The sequence below is a fragment of the Phaenicophaeus curvirostris genome, chromosome 7 (assembly GCF_032191515.1).
Source record: "Phaenicophaeus curvirostris isolate KB17595 chromosome 7, BPBGC_Pcur_1.0, whole genome shotgun sequence".
NCBI classification, from domain to species: Eukaryota; Metazoa; Chordata; class Aves; order Cuculiformes; family Cuculidae; genus Phaenicophaeus; species Phaenicophaeus curvirostris.
In genome coordinates this window covers 18,989,020-19,009,169 of record NC_091398.1, presented here as the reverse complement: position 1 = coordinate 19,009,169, position 20,150 = coordinate 18,989,020, and the positions used below count along the sequence as shown (strand labels likewise).

General features: G+C 37.7%; 1 protein-coding gene across 1 annotated transcript in view; it reads right to left on the bottom strand.

Annotated features, from left to right (window-relative positions):
* CHN1 (chimerin 1) overlaps positions 1 to 20,150 on the bottom strand; it is a 106,502-nt gene that overhangs the window by 57,017 nt on the left and 29,335 nt on the right. The window contains exons 4-5 of the mRNA XM_069861098.1: positions 13,931 to 13,962; positions 12,938 to 13,051 (exon numbers count right to left, since the gene is read on the bottom strand). Of these exons, the coding sequence (XP_069717199.1) occupies positions 12,938 to 13,051; positions 13,931 to 13,962 (146 nt within the window). The remainder of the gene's footprint in view (positions 1 to 12,937; positions 13,052 to 13,930; positions 13,963 to 20,150) is intronic.

Genomic DNA, 20,150 nt, shown 5'->3' with positions numbered 1-20,150 from the left:
TATACATGAGGATAGTCAGGGAATTGCAGAACTTGCCATCTTCTCAGAATACCTGCCTGAAAATTAGCACCATCTCTAAAATCTTAGCAGCAGTTTACAAGAACACAACAAATGAAATCAAATACATTAGGCATTGAAAGTAAAGGTGCGTTTTATGTAAATGGAGATAAAAAATCCTCATTGCCTTATGTGACTGAAAAAGGCAGAAGAGCACAGTCATTATAGACTTTTCCTGTGTCATCTGGAAGGGCAGCATTAGCTGCCTGGCTGCCTGTTTCTTGATGAATGTTAATTAGGTATGAAGTTATCTCTAAGACCTTATCAGACAAATGCACTACCTGAATTCACTATAGTTTAGTTTAGCATGGAAAAAGTGTGGCATCCTTCAGAACAGAAACCAAATCTGAGAGCTGGAACTGAAACACGTCTTCCCCACGCCAATGCAGAGACAGCCTTCAACTCACTCTGTCAAATCAGGATCGAGTTAAAAAATTCAGAGCTGGTCCTCTATCAGTGACAACAGCCTCTCAGCAGTCTCTCTCAGTTGAGACAGAAAATCGGTTACCTGCATCACTGCCTGGACTTCCTTGTCCAAGAGGGAAACAATATTGCACACACAGTAAGCTGCAAACAGCAAGCAGTGAGGACCAGAGCAATGGCACTTTCCTGTGGTTTGAGAGTGCTACCAGGGAACACGCGGGTGAGAGAGACAACTGCTCTAGGGCACTGGCAGTATGTAACAGCTGCTGAACACAATTAAAGTGTTACCAGCCCTTGGTACCTGTAACAGTGTGTTTCACAAATAAATCTAAGAAAATAATAAAAAAAGTCCTCATTTGTCTTAATGGCTTATTTTACTTTTAACATCTTTTAAGGGCTGACTTTCACCATTTCAAGCTCTGAAAAAATGTCAGACCTGTGTATGCTATTAACATGCAATAAGATCACTCTTAATATTCTTGATCAGTGACAGATCATTTGCAAATCTGTTTGGTTCTGAAAAGAGGCTTTTGTACAGATCTATTGCCTCTTCTTCATGCTGTACTTGTGCACTCTATTCCATTTGAACTTGACATAAGTCCTTGGAACTGATTTGATGACTGAATTCGAATCAATGCCAATGTTTTGGGCAATGTTTTACTGCTTTTTCTACCTGATAAAACCTTTGTGCTTCCTGGGAAAAGACTCACTGTGGTTAGTAATTACAACACATTTGAAGTCTACATAAATATGGGAAAGTAATAAAAGACTGGTATCTTCTCTTTAAATGAAAGCAGTATTTGGAAATCTATGCCAACATGCCTGGAATAAACACCTTCTGCAAATATTATTTGCAGGAATATTAGTAACTTTTGCAGTTTCAAATTAAGCAAATGTTATGTTATGTTTCTATACCATAAATTTTGAAGAAATGTTCTCCAAGAGTTAATTTTACAGTGAGAGCTCTCATATTACTTTAAAGCAGAACTGTCTTTTAATTCTTGTAAGCTATCAACCCTCACCAGTGTCTGCTCAGCTAACTGCAAAATATCTGTGCAAATTTTACCCTGCCTAGGTGTAATATTTTCATTTTAACTCATGTATGACAATGTTTTTCTGGTAAATTTAGAAGTAGAACAACATCAGATCTGTAATGGAAATTCCACTGCAGTCACGTGTACTATAGAGAAAGAACTGCATTAGCAAAATGCTCAAACATGTTCAATTTTATTTCACTTAAACCCTTGTAGTAAAAGCAGCTGCAAGTTACTCATGACTGTCACATTTCTTTTTTGCTCTTATAGGTTTTCTCACACTAAAAGCAACTTGCTCTTAATTTATCTTACTAAGACAATATGCATATTTCACAGAATCACTAAGTTGGAAAAGGCCTCTTAGATCATCAAGTCCAACCATTCCCATCAAACACTAAACCATGCCCCTCAACACCTTATCTACCCGTCTTTTAAACATCTCCAGGGCAACCAACTCCCTGGGCAGCCTGTTCCAGATGATCCCTTCTGTGAAATTTTTTTTTCTGATGTCCAGCCTGAACCTCCCCTGGTGGAGCTTGAGGCCATTCCCTCTTGTCCTGTCCCCTGTCACCTGGGAGAAGAAGCCAGCTCCCTCCTCTCCATAACCTCCTTTCAGGTAGTTGTAGAGAGCAATGAGGTCTCCTCTCAGCCTCCTCTTCTCCAGGCTAAACAACCCCAGTTCCGTTGGCTGCTGCTCCTCGTAAGACTTGTTCTCCAGCCCCTTCACCAGCTTCGTTGCTCTTCTCTGGACTCGCTCCAGAGCCTTCTTGTGGTGAGGGGCCCAGAACTGAACACAGTGCCCCAAGTTGTGCCCCAAGTGCAGGACCTGGCACTTGGCCTTGTTAAACCTCATCCCACTGGACTCAGCCCAGCAGTCCAGCCTGTTCAGATCCCTTTGCAGAGCCTCCCTGCCCTCCAGCAGATCAACACTTCCACCCAGCTTAGTGTCGTCTGCAAACTTGCTAAGGGTGCACTCAATGCCTTCATCCAGGTCATTGATAAAGACATTGAACAGGGCTGGACCCAGCACTGAGCCCTGGGGAACCCCACTTGTCACTGGCCTCCAGCTGGATTTAACACCATTTCCCACCACTCTCTCGGCCCGGCCATCCAACCAGTTTTCCACCCAGGAGAGTGTGCGCCTGTCCAGGCCAGAGGCTGACAGTTTCCTAAGCAGAATGCTGTGAGAAACTGTGTCAAAGGCTTTACTGAAGTCCAGGAAGACCACATCCACAGCCTTTCCCTTGTCCAGCAGCCGAGTCACTTTGTCATAGAAGGTGATCAGGTTAGTTTGGCAAGACCTGCCTTTTGTGAACCCGTGTTGACTGGGCCTGATCACGCGGTCCTCTTGCATGTGCTTCATGATAGCACTCAAGATCACCTGTTCCATGACTTTCCCCAGCACTGAGGTCAGACTGACAGGCTTGTAGTTCCCTGGATCCTCCCTGCGACCCTTCTTGTAGATGGGCACAATATCAGCCAGCCTCCAGTCAAGTGGAACCTCCAGTCAGCCAGGACTGCTGGAAGATGATGGAAAAGGGGTTTGCAAGCACTTCGGCCAGCTCCCTCAATATTCTTGCGTGGGTCCCATCAATTCAGTATGTCAAGAAAACCTGACTGGAAGACATCAAGTGAAAACCCAAAGATAATGTCGTTACCATAAAATTAGCTTTGCAAGTGAAAAAAGGGGTTTTGGAGGGCAGAGTGGGAAAACATTGTTTTGTCATTGTTTCTGTTCTGGTCTTGTGTTTTCATCTACATTCTACAGATTGTTTTTCAAGGTGTCAAAGTTTATATCTTAAAAAAATCCCTTAGACTGAAAATGACTACAGTAACATTTCTGTTCCAGAGATTTTGTCAAAGCTGATTTTTCTTAAACCACTGTTAATTCCAACCTTACAATGCAGATTTACTTAACTTAAAGATATTACACAATTTGCTACTTATTTAAATTGTTTTCTCTATATAGTCTATCTCTGATCTTCTAATAATCATTCACCATCTTTTCACTAACAAGGTATTCATCCTGCTCTATAAAATGATTTTTCCTCAAAGATGCATTCCTTAACAACAAACAAGCATAATCATGCAAAATGAAATGGTTCCTCTATATGCAGTGTTAGAATTTCTGGGGTTACTAACAGCCCATCAATAAAGATCAATAGCTTTCTATTATTACATTCAGTTTTTCTAGAACACAATTTCTTCCTTCACGCAAGTGCAGCAGTAGGTGGGGTAGATGTCAATTTATTACTGAAACTTTTAGAGTTCATTTACTCATTTCAAGTTTTAAAAGAAAAAAAAAAAAAAGAAGCTTGATTCTCTTCCTAGCAGCTATCAAATCAGGAGGAACTATACTTAGCTGTGCTGCAACACGTATAAAAAGAGGGAGAAGGAAGAGGAGAACTGGGCCAGATAACATTTATTGCTGTCAGTTGTTTTAGTGTGTGAATAATTCATAAATGTTTTGATGTAAACAATCATGATATTAAACAGCAATATAACGCTATTGTGTGTTATTTTGAAAACATATTTATAGAGTACCCATAGTATCTGACTCTTTTTGCTTCTTGATGAAGTACGGGAAGAAAGTTATTTCTCCAAACAAAAATTGATAAATAGATACTTCAAAAGCATACAAAAGAAGAGGCCAACCAAAAGTACTAACATAAAGATATACTTCTAACAAGCATTTTCTAAAAGCAATAAAGCAAAAAGGCATTCTAGTAGAACCTGCAGAAGACAGGAAGAAGAAAAGACATGTATCCTTTTGACAGGGGAGGGAACAGGGAAGAAAAGCGCACAATGTATGCTATGTACATATATATACACAGTTTAATTATCAACTGATTGCATTATAATAATATATTACTTATATAATAATATATTATTTTTACTACCAACAGTGCCTAGAAGCTTCAAACCAGACAGACTATATACCATAAAAATAGCACAATACAACACAGATTCCTGCTCAGGAGCTGTGACCGAGGGTAGTCTGAATGATGAGGTACAACTTTCTATTTGGCTGGGCCACTTTTAAGAGATCCTAGACTTTTGTACTGAACAGGCATGTGATACAATATGGGAAAGAACACATCCTCTTGAATGGAGAAACAAGGCATGGAAAACTTAAAGCCTCAAGCCAAGTCATATGTGAAGCCAAGAAGTGAGTCCAGATCTTCTGAGCTCTACCACAGAGTCTCATCACAAGCCCAATGCCTCAACTGTGCCCCAGATTACAGTCGATCTCTATGACACAGCAGGAGCTATAGACAAAGGTGAAGGACACGGCAAAAAATGAACATGAGCTATATGCACCGAGCACAGACAGCTCTTAGACAAGTTACCAAAAAGTTCACACCACTGCCAAAGCACAGAATATGCCTCTGAGAAGTGCTGAACTTAGATGTGCAGGAGCAAACTGAATTGCAGCAAACTGAATTGCCAAAGACAAATTAGACACTCTAGCCAAAAGAAAACAGAGCTGACAACAACAACAGATGGGAAGAGGAGGGAAGGAGAACAGGAACACAGCAAGAAGACGTGAACCATAAGGAATAAAGCATTCTAGTCTGTGGGAGGGCCTAGGTAGCCAGTTAATTACTCATTAAGGTTAGTAGCTATTTATTATTGTTCTAAATACTTAAGTGAAGCCATCTCAGCAGTACCCAGATGCACTTACATAAGGCAGATGAAAGGCAGGACAACTATGCTGTTTACTGGTAGCTGAACCTTCCATGATATTGACAAAGTAACAGAGTATACCACTTACTATGAAATTTTATACAGGAAAATAAACTTCTTTTACATGGGAGATCATTTAAATAGAGGTCCAATTATTTCACTTTAGAGCAGAAATGCAGGCTCAAAAATCATCACCATACCTTCCCCTGGAGCTAGCACTAGCTCATGCGATGCACCACCAACAGAACGACATCTTTAGTTTCAGCGGAATTTCAGCTTTCATACAAGAAATATTTGGCTCTTCACAAAAGGAAAAAAAAAAAAAGCCCAGCATATTAGCTGGCATACTTGTTGTATTAACCTATTAAACCAGCTTTAAGAGTGAACTGCATGTTTCATCTAAAATAAGCTGCAGATACCAGAGTGGCAAATTTTTGAAACTCACCTGAATTCTGCACTTACAGAAGTGTGACAGGCTAAGCCTGGGGGAGAAGGAACTGCTCCTCCCTGAGAGCTTCAGCTGGCCACTGAGGAAGGAGCATTCTTTTGCCATCTCATGCAGAAAAAAGAAAACTAATCAAAATGGGTCAGGCTAAAACATATTTATCCCACAGGTATATTTGATCACATTTTGTAGCAATTCTATTTAACTCAGCTAAGCTTTAAAGCTGGTGTGTATCCATATGTATACATCTATGTACACACAAACATATAGGTAATATACAGTTTCCCAGGTTTCTGAGCTGGTGACCAAGGAATATCGTGTAAATATTTTAGAAAGATTTCTAGGAACTGAACTTAGTCCTTGCTACTGCCGATCAGTGCCTGGCAATGGTTGCATGGAGTTGCAAATCAGGTAAAAAATATACAGACAGAAAGATATTTGACTGCCAGCCTTTGAAAACGTTCTCTATACTTTCTTCCTACCAACCAACATGATGCCACAACACTGTTGCCAAGGCAAAAGTGAAGAGATGCAGTCAGCTACTGTTTTGCAGGACTCTCTCTGATTACTTGCAGGTCAGCTGTGGATTCAGGTGAAGTATGACCAAGTTTTGCTACAGTTATGATACCCACCCACCCCCCGCCCAGTTCAGTTATTAGCACACAGAACCTTATTTCTAACAACTCTTCTTTACCCAGTTCCTCTCCCATATCCCAGCATGTAGAACTAGGTTTTCGAGCAGAATGCAGATGCACCAATTTAACCTCTGAAATCAAGATGCCTTTTGCAGATGTTGAATTTTACATGTGTAAGTAATCCCAGGGCAATCAACGTGTGTTCTGGAAGAGCACTAAATGTGTTCTAAAAGACCCCTCTGAAAATGAACAGCGTTTGGCTACAAAAGCAACTGCCCTCTGAAATTAAAAAGGTTCATTTGCAGTGTTATGCTCTAACAGCCTGCCAATTATGTCTCCTTTTAAAATATCAGTGCCTAGTTTCTTAATGCAATTTCACAATTTAGGGAGAGAGTACATATGTGTCAATTGTAACTGCACAATATGTACAGTACATATGTATCAATTGTAACTGCACAATACATGCAGTTGATCAACTAAACTAAGGATTACTAATTTTTGATATTTATTTCACCCCAGGAATTTTCTCCTGATGTCACATAATCTTGAATGTGCCCTAACTTCCAAACATACAGAAAACACGACTCATGATCACAGCTAACATTATTACTTTTGTTTTTTTTTTAAAATCATGCTGCAGAACCTTATTTTGACTCATTTTCAGTATCACAACAATAGAATTTGCAGGAAGGGAAACCATGGTAACCACCTAAACGTGGTACAGCAGATATCTGCTCAAAAGAACATGCAGTACCATCACACTTCAACGCCTACCACTAGTACAATCTCTACCCATTTCTTCTTTAGCCTCATCCTAATTATTAAACAAGCTCTCAGCCACAAAAGACTACACTGCGAATCATGTCTTATTGTTACTGTCATTTGCTATAGGTCATAGCATTAAGCACTGTATTACTCTCTAGCCAAATTTAAAAGCAGATCTAATAGCTTGAGGAGCTAATTAGGAATTTTCAGTTCTTTTTATTCATTTGGAACATCTAATTACCACTACCATATACTTTATCTATTTTTATTGTCAAAGAGACTCGCTGATATGTATGGACACATAGACACCTACAATAATTTGTCTTGTTACCCTTTTTAAAAAAAAAATTTCAGTGGCACTCTCTGATTAATTAATTGGTAAACGTTGGTGAATTCTGCTGTGTTTTTTTTTTAAAAAAAAACAAGCCACAAGCTAAAAGAAACCACATCCATGATTAAGTACCAGCATTAAATATAGTAGAGTGCTGATATGCTGCTTTCATTTGTGTTTATGCTTCATTGTCTTTTATCTAGTGTCTGAACTTATACAATTTCACAGGCCTCCTTAGGCTCTGAACATCACTTTTTTTTGAAGGACAGCTCTGAACATATAGTGAAACTGCCACACTTAAACTAACATTTAAATCATCATTTTTTTTCCCAAGAAACATACTTCTACCTCTGTTAAAAACTCTGAGAAAATTGTTTTCTGAAAACAAAATCTCTTTTGTTTCAAACTTAGATTGAAAACACAGTCTATCTCCAAAAAAAGTCACAACGCAAATTAATTGCGTAGTAATGGACAAAACCAGACAAAACCAGCCCATCAGAAGGTGATCAGAATGCAGCTGCTTAAGTATGTGAAAAGCAGATCTTACAGTAACTCACCAATAACCTTAATAACTGAAAAGGGGTTTTTTGGATAAGAATCACTTTTTCTACCTTAATAAAGAAGAAATATTCAAAATCTTCACTTTGAACTCAGTTAACTGTTCTGTAGCATTGCACTATAAATATCTGACTGCCTTAGTTAAACTTGCAAAAGCTATTATTTGTCCTGTCCTATATTTGGTCATTTAATCAGTGCTAGACTATATCTGTAGCTATTGCAGCACAGGAATAAGATCTTTAAATTTACTAAAGCTAGTTCTGCAAAAGCATCAGAGCCTAAGGTCACAAACTCATTTAGAAAGGTTTAGAGAACAAAGAAAGAAAACACCATGGCTCCTTTCAACCTGAACAGTATATGCAGTCTTGGTCCCTTCATCTCCAAAAGATCACCACGGAGTTAAGAGAAAGGCATGGAGATGATAATAGGTATGGAAAAGCTTCACTACAAAACCTGAATGTACAGCCTAGGACTTACCTACCTGTAAAGGGAACAAGAAGGGGGACATAAGTGGCATGGAAAAGGTACTGAAGATAATTGTTCACTGTTTCTCATAATACAAAAACGAAGGAGCAACGAATAAAACTGTGAAAAAACTTTTTCTTCAGAAAAAGGCATGCTGCTTCACATAAAACCAGTTAAGGCACAGAACTCATGCTTTAATTGCAAACAGCAAAGTCTATGAGGGTTCAAAAATGTGCTCAGAAAGCCACTAGACAAAAATAAAAAATCTCTCCATCTAAAGTCTGAAAAAATAGCAAAGATAACAATTCTGATAACAGACCCTAAACTGCAAAGGTTCAGAGGCTGGGAGAGCACATCAGAGAACTACCACTACATGTTCATCTTGCTCTTACACTTTTCTTGCAACGTCTGCTATTAGTAGCTATCAGAGAGTGGACAGTGGACTGGACTACGAACTGGACTTTTGATATGACCCAATGCGTTCATAGTTAGAGAACTTGCTAATGCAATAACAGAGATACGTAACTAGGGAGAAACTCTTTGCAATCAATTACACAGATTTCTTCCCAGATCTGCCTATTTTATGATGACTTAAGGCACCCCTTAGAATAAATTGGAAAGAAAGGAGATGCAGAAGGGCCGGGTTAGGAGTAGAACAGTCCACAGAAGAACCTTCATGCATCAGCTGCATTTGCATTCTGCGCATTTTGGCTGTAGCTGAAGGCTGTAGTTTAGTGTGATTGTCCAATCTGTTCCAGATTTCATGAAAACAAGTTTTTTTATAACTGTGAGTTCTGTCTGCCCACAAAGGAGTTATGATTTGTGATGTTAACAGTTTATTCTTTATCATCTAGCAAGATTAAGTTGTTTAACAGGTAGAAATCTTCAGTGAACAGCAAAGACAATCTGAGTATCTCTGGAAGCGAGCCACTATAAGTACAGTATAGAAATGAATAAGCAATGAGGACAGAGACAGAACAAGAGAGAATGTTGTTTTTCCCCTATAATATAACCCTCTGTGAGGTGATCTTTTTTTTAACAATTCCAGAAGAAGACAAATACTTACTCTACAAAGTTGATCTAGGTTTCATTAATCTCTATCAGATTTGCAGCATAGAGAATGATGAATTCACAAATATAATGTTTGGGCAGTCATAATAAGGACTCTGAGTTCTATCTTTATCTCTCACTTAGCTTGTTTAGTAGCCAAAAGTGCTTTTTCTAACTTCCAATTTAACAATGTTAGAAACTTCACCAACACAGCATATACCTGATGTTGAAGTTGATTAAATAAACTGTAATATAAAACAAATAAATCAAACAATTAACACTAGGATATCTTCCTTTTTGAATTCCAAGGATGCAAGTGGATGCTGTGCCTTCACTTAATTTAGTAAAACAAAACCAAAATATTAGATAAAACAGAACTACAATTGGAACTAAATTCAAAAGAACTTCACCAATGGCTGGTACGAACATACCATAGAGATTTTAGACATCAGCTACAATAGCTGGTGGAATCAAACGTAGCATTCAGATTGTTCCATGATGATTTGAGGAGCTGGCTGGTTTGGGTCCTTAGGACAAAGAACAAAAAGCTTCTTTTATCCATTGCAGAAATGAAGACTGGAAATATTTCATTACACAGACATCACACCTTGCCACAGGAAGGGTTACGATCCTGTTTCACTAAACTGCTCTTAACGACTGGATGTACTGGGTTTTTCAGGGTTCCCAGGCACACTGACTCAAATGCAGGAAGAAGACATCTGTGAGAGCTGGGCATGCTGAGCCATCTGCATAACTGAATTGCCTGCCCCTCACAAGAAGAATTGGTAACTACAGGCCAGGAAATAACCCTGTCACAGCCTCAACAGCAGCTGATCCTACAAGACATTTAGGTCTCAATGAACTGTGATCTTACCATGCAATTACACTCTATAGGTAGCTTTCAATTGGTCCTAATCACAATTGACAGACTTATCAAAGACAGACAAGTCCAGCAACAAACACACACAGTGAGAGACAGATTGAGTAGACACACAGAATTCAGAGGGATCCAAGTATTTACATCAAGAGACAATAGGTATCCTCAAACATCTGAATTTTTCTCTATATTTTCCATTTGTTTCCAAAGCATGCCTAAAAAGCAATCAGAAATCATGGATATTCTGTTTTATACTTCCTCATTATGTTATTTATTGCAGGATTAGAACACTTCTTCAGCACTGCTGGGTTAACTTTATCAAATGCTGTGAAACCTGTTCTGTCTGCATTTCTTTACATAAAACTAACAGCTGACCAAGTGTTCTTTCTTCCCACACCTTCTAAAGGGTAAAACAAAGGTAAAGAAGGAAAAGCAAAAATTGTACAGAAGTGATCTTAAAATTCATGTGACTGCTTGAATGACAGAGCGGCATTTAAGCAGTACAAAAACATCAAATTGATTCACACAGTTAGAAAAGAAAGGACGAAATTCGAGACCCTAAGGTCATTCAAAGTCTTCCATCAAACTTGGAAAGGTTCTGCCTGTACATATCACCCTACTGACAAGCTCTGTTTCTGGACACGGAGATGACATTCTGAAATTCCTACTGGGATTATCTAAACTGCAGACAGATCTACTTTTGCCATCTGGCAGTGCAGTGACACAAACACAAATGATGATCTCAAAAATGCTATAAATTACAGGGAAAACTGCATAAACTATTCACACAATCACAGCAATCTTCTCACAGTTAGGATGAACACAAAGACCACAGAAATTACGCAGTCTTTAAGAGATGCTATAATATCAGCAACATGCTGGGTGGGAACACTGGCTAACAGGTATATTCTGCACATATAATTCCAGGGAGAGGAAAAATGGAAACTGAGCAAAACTCTGCCTTCAGTCAATGAAAACACAGACTCATGATACACTTCCTAGTAGGGAGAAAAAAAATGCAGTGGTAAAATTCCCACGTGTGAAAGACACGGTGCTGCAGTTCACAAAGAACTTTCAGCTCGGGTATAACAGCAAAGACCCTCATTTGTATACTTTAAAGGCCAACAGCAAGACACCAGAGTATTACTTAATGTGGGATGAAAAGCAGCAACCTAAACCACTGCCCTTAACATACAAGTCCAGCTAGTGCTTAAACATAAGGCAATGGCTGCAACATGCTGCAGTTTCAGATTCTGAGGTGTTTTGCCAAATGCTGAGTTTCCTCAAAATGAATCAATGATAATAGCTTTGGTATCATTTGAAACTGTTTCCCAAACTGATCACCAACAATTATCCATTCTCTTTTCTATTTGGTATAAAAATAGATTTTCTTGCCCTCCAAGAGGTTTTCTGGTTTGAAAGAGATACCATCAAACCTAAAGAAGACTTGCAGGACTTGAGGAGTCTTTGTAAAACAAGCGATTTCAATACATCCTGCAAGACACTCAGCAGCTTCATCATTCACAGCCTATAGGTCCTGTGCCTTCTGCACCATGAGAAGCAAGGGGCAGGACGTTTTTTCTTCAAGCCAAGTGTTAAGATAACTGTTTTCTTTTTAGATTTAAATTAATATTGCAAGAGCAGAAGTAGATTAAATGAATATTACACCCTAATAAGCAACACCAATTTATTTACACTTTTAATGCAAACCAGTGTAAATACCAATAGTGGCACCTATTTGGTATCTTAGTAATACAGAAACAAATATCTCAGTAAAACCACCTTCCTTCCCTTCTCCCTGCCCTCTCTCCCATCCCTGGAAAAGAAAACTAATTCACCACAATCCATTATTTCATTATATTCCTATTTTAGTCATAGACTTATTTTACCCACATAAAACTTACAGTAACTGCATCTTCTCCTTCAATTTTTTTTCTGTCCCACTTAGATTTAAAACATTCCTAATAATCACCACTTCCCACTTGAATACTTAGGCGTACAGCCCAAGACAAAATAACCTCCATTACCTTAAAAGTGATTAAACTATTTAAAACTTAAAAGTATTTAAGTAATTTTTTTATTTATATCCAATCCGCTTGCCAAAATTTTACAGACTGAGGAAAGAGATCTGCAAATACTGTTAGCTGACAGGTGTCTGGACAAAAACACCTCCTGGTTTGTTGGCCAGCCCACAGAGGGACTAGAGAGAGTTCACTGCTCTTCAGCAACAGCTTGCTAGCTAGTAATCAACCGACACAATAGACTAACTCATAAGAAGGCTTTTTGCCCACTCTCCCAATTTCTACATTGGGTCACATTTGTAACACAGCAGGAGAAGAGCAAAACAAAACCACCACCAACAAAATCACACTTGCCATTATCCTGGTGGTGCAAACAATAAGGAACATTAGCACTTCGGAAGGGGTTAGGGAAGGTTAAATTGGTTAAATACCAAATCTGTAACTAGGGTAAAAAAGCACAGGTTTATTAAATGCTTGATTCTTTAAAAATATTAAAACAACCACAAGGAAGTTTAAGTGCTAAAGTTGACAACACAGTACAATCTCTTGAATATTTTATAAATTTAAAAATGAAATATTAATTACCAACCTTAATGCCAAAGTGTAGGTTCCAGGTTGCCGTTGGCTTTCACGAATGAGATAGCTCCCCTCTGCAACACTTAATAATTGGTCAGTTTCCTCCCTTGAGATCATCCCATGGAATCTAAGGAACAAAGACTTTTTGAAACACACACTTTTTCACTTTCAAATCACCTTTTCCTCTTCTTTTAAAAAGCACCAACCATAGTAATTAAAAAAAAAAACAACCCACAAAAACGTCTGATTTGCAGGAATCTACAGCTTAAATTAACGTTCCTTTCTGCCTGCTTCTGAAGTCACTTTAAATGGTTTAGAAAGGCTTCTATGAAACAGTATCTATGAAACAAGTATATTGCTTTTTAAGTCTGAATTTATCAATCTAATATATAGAAATATACCCATTTTCTCCTGCTAGTTTCACATGTATTGTACCAGTAGCATTCAATCCAATGTTTTGCAGCAGGGATATTATGGCAATTTGCTAAAATCTTAGGGACTGCATATAATCTCAGTAATTACTGGTGTAATAGCCTAGCAATACTACACATCTTTTCCCAAGATAAGCACAAATAAGATCTGCTTTGTTTCCCCACACGAAATCTAATCATATTTACTCTGGTAAAGAAACAGGTCTGAAACAGAAGACGCATCTACTGTACACTTGTCTTGCATTTGTGATCCAAATCTTTCTTTTTTCCTTGAACACAAGCATCTTTAACAAAAGCCAAATGAAACTGGAGGCAGAAAGGGACAACCCTCTGGAAGTAGAGAAATATTTTATTTTCACACTTAAGGTAGCACCCAGTGATATCCATATCCATCAGAAAATGCAGCTGTAATTTTAGGCTGATAAAACTAGTGACAGTAATAATCTGATGGTGAGCACTGCTGTAAAACACCTAGAAGAAACAAAGGGCCCACAGCAGATGCTTGCAACCTTTACTGTAACTTGTATCTATCACCATATTTGAACAAATTACTTCCAGAGATGTATGTTACTTACTCTCTTCCATAATATTTCGGTCTGTTTTCTACCTAGAAGAAATAACAGAAATTGTAATGTTTCATAACATGTGAACCCATACAGTAAATACTGTCTGTAACATGGTACTAAAAATAGAAAGGGATATAATGTGAAAATACAGACAAAAATAATCTACTACCTTAGGATTTTCCTTGTCAGTGAAATATAGGGAAACCAAATGTAGACCTTTGGGAAACATCGCACTTTCAAATAGCTTAGAATGGACTAGGAAAGAATAAGCCGCTTGGATCAAGTCATCCTCAAACTCTGCTAATACAAACTGACGGCATTAAGTTTTGCTTATACAAACTGCCAAAAAGGGGAAACAAAAGATTAATTTAATGGGTGTAAGTGTATTACATTGTTCAGTGCACTTTTACAGTGAAATATCTACAAAACTCAAATTTTCTAGTTATCTTCCATCACGGAGCTGTTGGCACCAGTGCTGTGAGAGATTAAGCCACTACCATATTCCCTCAGGGTAAAGGCAAGTGGTAAAGGATCATTAGTAAGTGCTCAAGCCTTGCACTTCTTGACTTCATTAAACTATAGGATCTGTACTATCATCTAAAAGACCTCAACAACAGGTATGCATGCGTTATGCTGTGTAACACAAGTCTGTCCCTGCTCTAGAGACCACACAGTGTAAACACACACCACATGAAAGCATGTTGGAACACAATTTGACTGCTAAGTAATTCAGATGAAGTTACATATCTGCAATTCTCATGGAAGTTTATAGACATGAGGAACTGCAGATCTCCCAGGAGTCAGCTCAGTAATCTAACCACCAGATTACCCCTCTTTGCTAAATTTAAAGGAGGAAACTCTTTGGGGAGTAAAATTCAACAGTTATACAACCTGAACTACAAGAGCATAAAATAAGCCAGCTATAATAAAACACAAAATACAGTAAACCGGCACTTCAGTTTCTTTTTTCTATCTTTTCAGAAAAAAAGCCTATTAAAATCATCACTTCTCTCCAGTTATCTCAGTGGAGTATAAATAAAGATTCCAGATGTTCAAAACAACAAGACAACGACAATATATCCCAGTATATAGTCTAATAAAAACTCTTACACATTCCTAGCAAACAAAAAGTTATTGTGATGGTTCATCACTTTTGAAAAAAACATTCCATCACTGGAAAGATCTATAATGTTCTAAAAGATTACCTCTTCCTACATAATAGCAAACAAGAGTTGACAGGTGTGATAACTGTATTCAAAGGGCCTGAAGAGACTGGATCATTGCAAAAAAACCCAAACCACTTAAATATTTTTTGTTAAATGTAGGCTATTTCTTCAATAGGAAGACAGCAACATGAATAGAGAAAAAGTGAAAACATTTTATTGTCGTTGAAGAAATTTGCAACAATTCCTAATTAATAGCATCATGACAAGACATAACTCTGAGGCAGTTGTTAAAAAAAAGAATCCTATTGTCTCCTTATTGAGATTTTATATTTATCTCAGTGAATACAGTAAATTTATATGACAGAACTGGAAAATTTATATAGGCAAAAGTATTTCATTTCAGAAATGGATTTGTAATGCGACAGGGCATCTTCAGAGCACTTGCAAATCCTAAGACAAATTATAATTTTATACTCTGTGAGCAAACCTCTGAAAATGTGAACTGGCAGATGACTGGAGTGAAGCATAAGAGAAAAGGTCCACTGGACTTCCAGACAGTTGTAGCTGGGTTTGCATTTCATCTTGGCAGAAGATGATTTAAAAGGAAAAATAACTACTTAAGTTAACTCTGATTCTCTACTGATCAGTTTTATCAACTCATAAAAACCTCAGTATAAATGCTGTAACATGGCTTGGCTGTGTAAGACTCAGTGCAACTGGAACCCCCATTGACTGAGGTTTTTCACTTGGGTTTTGGTATTTTTTTTATTATTATTACTTTTAAAAATTATGATAATACTAGGTGATATTGACACTTGGACTGAATCACAGAATCACTGAATCACAGAATCACAGAATAACCAGGTTGGAAGAGACCCACCGGATCATCGAGTCCAACATTTGAATGCAAACATTTAGACTCTAAGGGAACTCCATCAGAACTCAGCAGGGGCTGAGTTCAGTCAGAATTAGCTGGGCTACATACACATTTATTAGTGCAGTTCACGTGAACTTCATGAAACACAGGTTCCCCTTAAGCCAAATTTACCATCTAAGACAGTCAACACTGTTCTCTAGCTTTCTGTAATGCTTCCTCCAAGTACCTTTAGGCCAACTTTTCTCATAGCAACCTCAGCATAAAAGGCAGTGTATCATTTTCTTCTTATTTCAAGTATTCTTAATTGCACCAGAACTAGAAGTGATATGCATTTTTCTTGATCTTTTGTGGCTGTCTAGACTTGACAAATTTCCTGCCAGATTTTATTTCTACAAATTACAGTTGCAGGGACCCATGTATTCTCCAGTTGTATGTGGCACTGAAAGCCAAATCAGTTCAGTTCAGAAGTTGCATAAGCCCAGCTTTCACACGCGGTCTGCCTTAAGTTAAGGAGACAAAACCAAAAGATCTATCTGGACCGGAACTAAAACCCATTGAAGAATGGAAATACATTTTTTTATAAAATCAAAGCAGTAGCAAGAAACGAGTCATTTTAACTAAAGCTGTTAGCTGAAAATAGTGTAATTACCCTCTGCAGTTTCTTTCTGATTTGGTAGTATTTTTGGACTAAAGTATAGTTGAGCATGAGTAAAGGCAGCCTTAGCTAATTTTCCAGCAAAGATCAGCTGAATGTCAAGTCTTTTGACTTCTCAGGACTTTTTATTTTTTATGAAAAATTTCCTGTTGTGCTTTGTTTAGCCCATGCTTGGCACAGTTTTTCAAATGGCTTCTAACAGAAAAAATAAATAAATTGTGAGATATTTGTTTTCAATGTGCTCATTTGTATACCACTGGTGCAAAGGCCACAAGAAAGATTCAGGTTTCACTATGATACCTTCGAGAAACACAAAGGTCAGTGGGATACCCATCATTGCTTCATTTCCAGTTTTCTCAAACTGAGGAGTGACACAAATGAAACCAAGTTTACAAAGCGATAAATGGGACAGACTTGGCAAGTACCTTGCAGTACCCATTCCTTCAGAAAAGATCTTAGTTACCTTGAAAGTCAAAAGTCACTCTGGTTGAATATCATACAGGAAAAGCCATCTTTGAGAACAGCTCTAACAAGGACGTGTATTATATATGCCCAGTCTACACTACGTTTCTTGACTACCCACAGAGGCCGTTTTCACAAGACTACATAAAGATGCTGTTTAACAGGCTTGTTAACTACTAGCACTGAATCAGGATGAAGCCTTGTAATAGGATGGAAAAGATCTACGATTTTAATTATCTCCATCATTTGTCTGCTTGATATTTTTTCATACACAGTTATTTAAAATGTATCACGGAGTGCCTTCTACAAAGCAGTCAAGGATGCCCTAAATATGCCTCCACGTGCACACGTTTACATAAAAGATTATACGCACAACAAATAGAAATTCAGGGAGGTAATACAATATTAATTGGACAAACAACATTACAATTTGGATGCAAGCCTCATGAAGAAGTCAAACATCCTTAAAACGTTATGAAATCATCAACTTTACAAATGAACACCATATAGTGTTAAAAGCCTTAGCTCTGCTGCACCTTCACAATAAAGAATCCCAAATGAATGCAATCAATGCTCTTTTTTACCTCAGTGTAACTCCACTGATCTGTGCTGCTCTGTCAGGAAACTGGCATAACACAGCAGAAACTCAAATTCTCTGTACTCGAGAAGCATTTCATGTAAGTAGGTCATTCTGTTGAATATAACTCTCACTTGTAAAACACGTGCCTTTGCACCTTAAATAAAAGGTAAGGGTTTTTTATGGTGTGATTTCCAATTATTCTTTAACAAGTGCTTTTTTCCCCAATCATCACTGTTGCTTATGTCAACAAGTGGAATACAATAAGGGAAGAGGAACAATCGATGTGCGAATACCTTATCAAATTACACATTGTTCGCTCCCACTGACCTCTTTGATGTTCTCTGGACCAAAATTTTCTTCTTAAAAGTTATAAATTTGTTTATACCGCTGAATAATTCAACCACTTAGGAAAAGATTCTGCTCCCCACTGACTCGTGCATGGCTGCTAATAGAAACCCAGCTGAGAAAGAGCAGATTGCAAAGCTCAACACTAGTAGAGGAGGCTGAGACCAGAGAAAAAGGTTAAACACGTTACTGCTCACTGAATATATTTTCACTCAAATCTGGCTCAGCTGCATAAATTTTTCAATGTTTATAATGAAAAACACTTATCTACATTATAATGAATTAACGCAAGAGTAGGAAAAGGCACATTAGTGATATATCCTTTCAATTTTACCTTTACTAGGTAAAAATAAGCTTCAAAAAGCTTTTTTGGTAAATGGATTTTTTAATGAGAAAACGTGTATTTAATATGTTCTGTTGTGCACCTAAATACCTGCAACTGACTGATCCTTTCATCGCTCTATTTTATTTAGTTCAATCCTCACTAGTTTCTAAAAACTGCAGATTTTATTTCTCAGTTTCTAGAACAACGTTCATGGTGCAGACACAGGTTTACTCTGCAGTTCAGGGTCTGGGATGAAACTATTTTAAAATACAGAATGTCACTCTTCTTCTATTTTTGTTCCCTCTGGCAGAGGACAAGTTTTACACTTAATTTTTTTCATATGTTAAAATCCTGTTTTGAAAGATATTAATACAAATACGATATTATAGACACACGTGTTGCTTTTCTTTCTTCAGTGATGACAGGACTTAGCTGAGTGCTTCGATTGCTTGTGGTACTTATGCCAACCTCCCATTGACTCTAACAGACTGTTTGTTCACAGAATAAGAACAGGAGGACCTCTCTATGTAGGGATGCAGTATGTTCAGATACCCTCCAAAGAGCTTGGATGATTAGTCCATGAATTTTCTTACCTAAATGGGTCTAACTTTTCAATTTTCCACCCATGTAATAGCAAATAAAATTATATCATTAAAAGTAAGTGAAAATAAGGAAGAGAAAATGATAGTGGTCAGTGTGATTCCTGTTTGAATGAGCTTTACTCAGATGCTTTTATATTTGGCTTGCAAGAGTAGGTCTCTTGTTTGATTCTAAAAAGAAGACAATCTAGATCTGATCAACAGCTGAAGGATTTCCAGCACTCCAGAGGCAGGAGACATTTTTAATTTTCAGATACTGTACACACATTTATTTCTCTGCTTATTTGACTGGGTAGGCTAATAGCATTCTAAGAAATACTACGAGGGAGAACTTAGTATAAAATTTGCCTGTGACTTCTTATCACTTACAGCAAAAAGACCCCAATGCACTTCTCTGTGGTCAAACTAGCATGAGATATAACGCCAAAAGATCTTATTGACCCTTTGGTCAGTTTACAGTTTCTCCCTGACTACAGGGTACTTATGCATTGTGCAGTTCACATGCAAAGCTATTACAATCATTACATTATCTTCAACAAGATTTCCTTATCTGTGTTGTTACTTTCCTGCTCCTTACTCTTCTGTTAGGGAGGTGGCCCTGTGTTTGTTTGGTTGGTTTTTGTTGTTGTTTTTTTTAAAAAACCTAAAAGTTATATGGAAAAATCAAGGTTCTAATTCTATAAGAATTAAAAAATTCACAGCTGAGGCTCTCAAAGCATCTAATTGAAGAAACTGAAGAATTGCTGCTCATTGCAAGAGCCAGGCAATGCTAAAAGCATACGCTATAAGGATCTGTCATTAAATGAGTAAATCATAGCAGGTTCTGAGATAAAACTCAGCAAATAAGACTACAGTGAACTGTCAGCACCCTAATGAACATTGTCAGGAGGCTACCAAAAATCCCTCATACATTGTTTTACAATAGCCATATGTACATATACCTGTAAACATACCAGCGCTTCTTCCATCAGTGAAATACTTCTGAGAGGAAAGAAAAAGGAACTATTCAACAGCACTTATCAGCAATAAACACAATCCATTGGAGGCAGGGAGTGAAATACGTCATCCTGTACAGGACAGCATCCTGTACAATATCTGTACAATCACAAACCTGTATTACAAAACTCAGCTCTGACAAGGCTTCAGATATTTTGTATATTAATGTAATATAATGAAAAACCCTATCATAGGGAACACAAAACAAAAAGAACCTTCCTAAA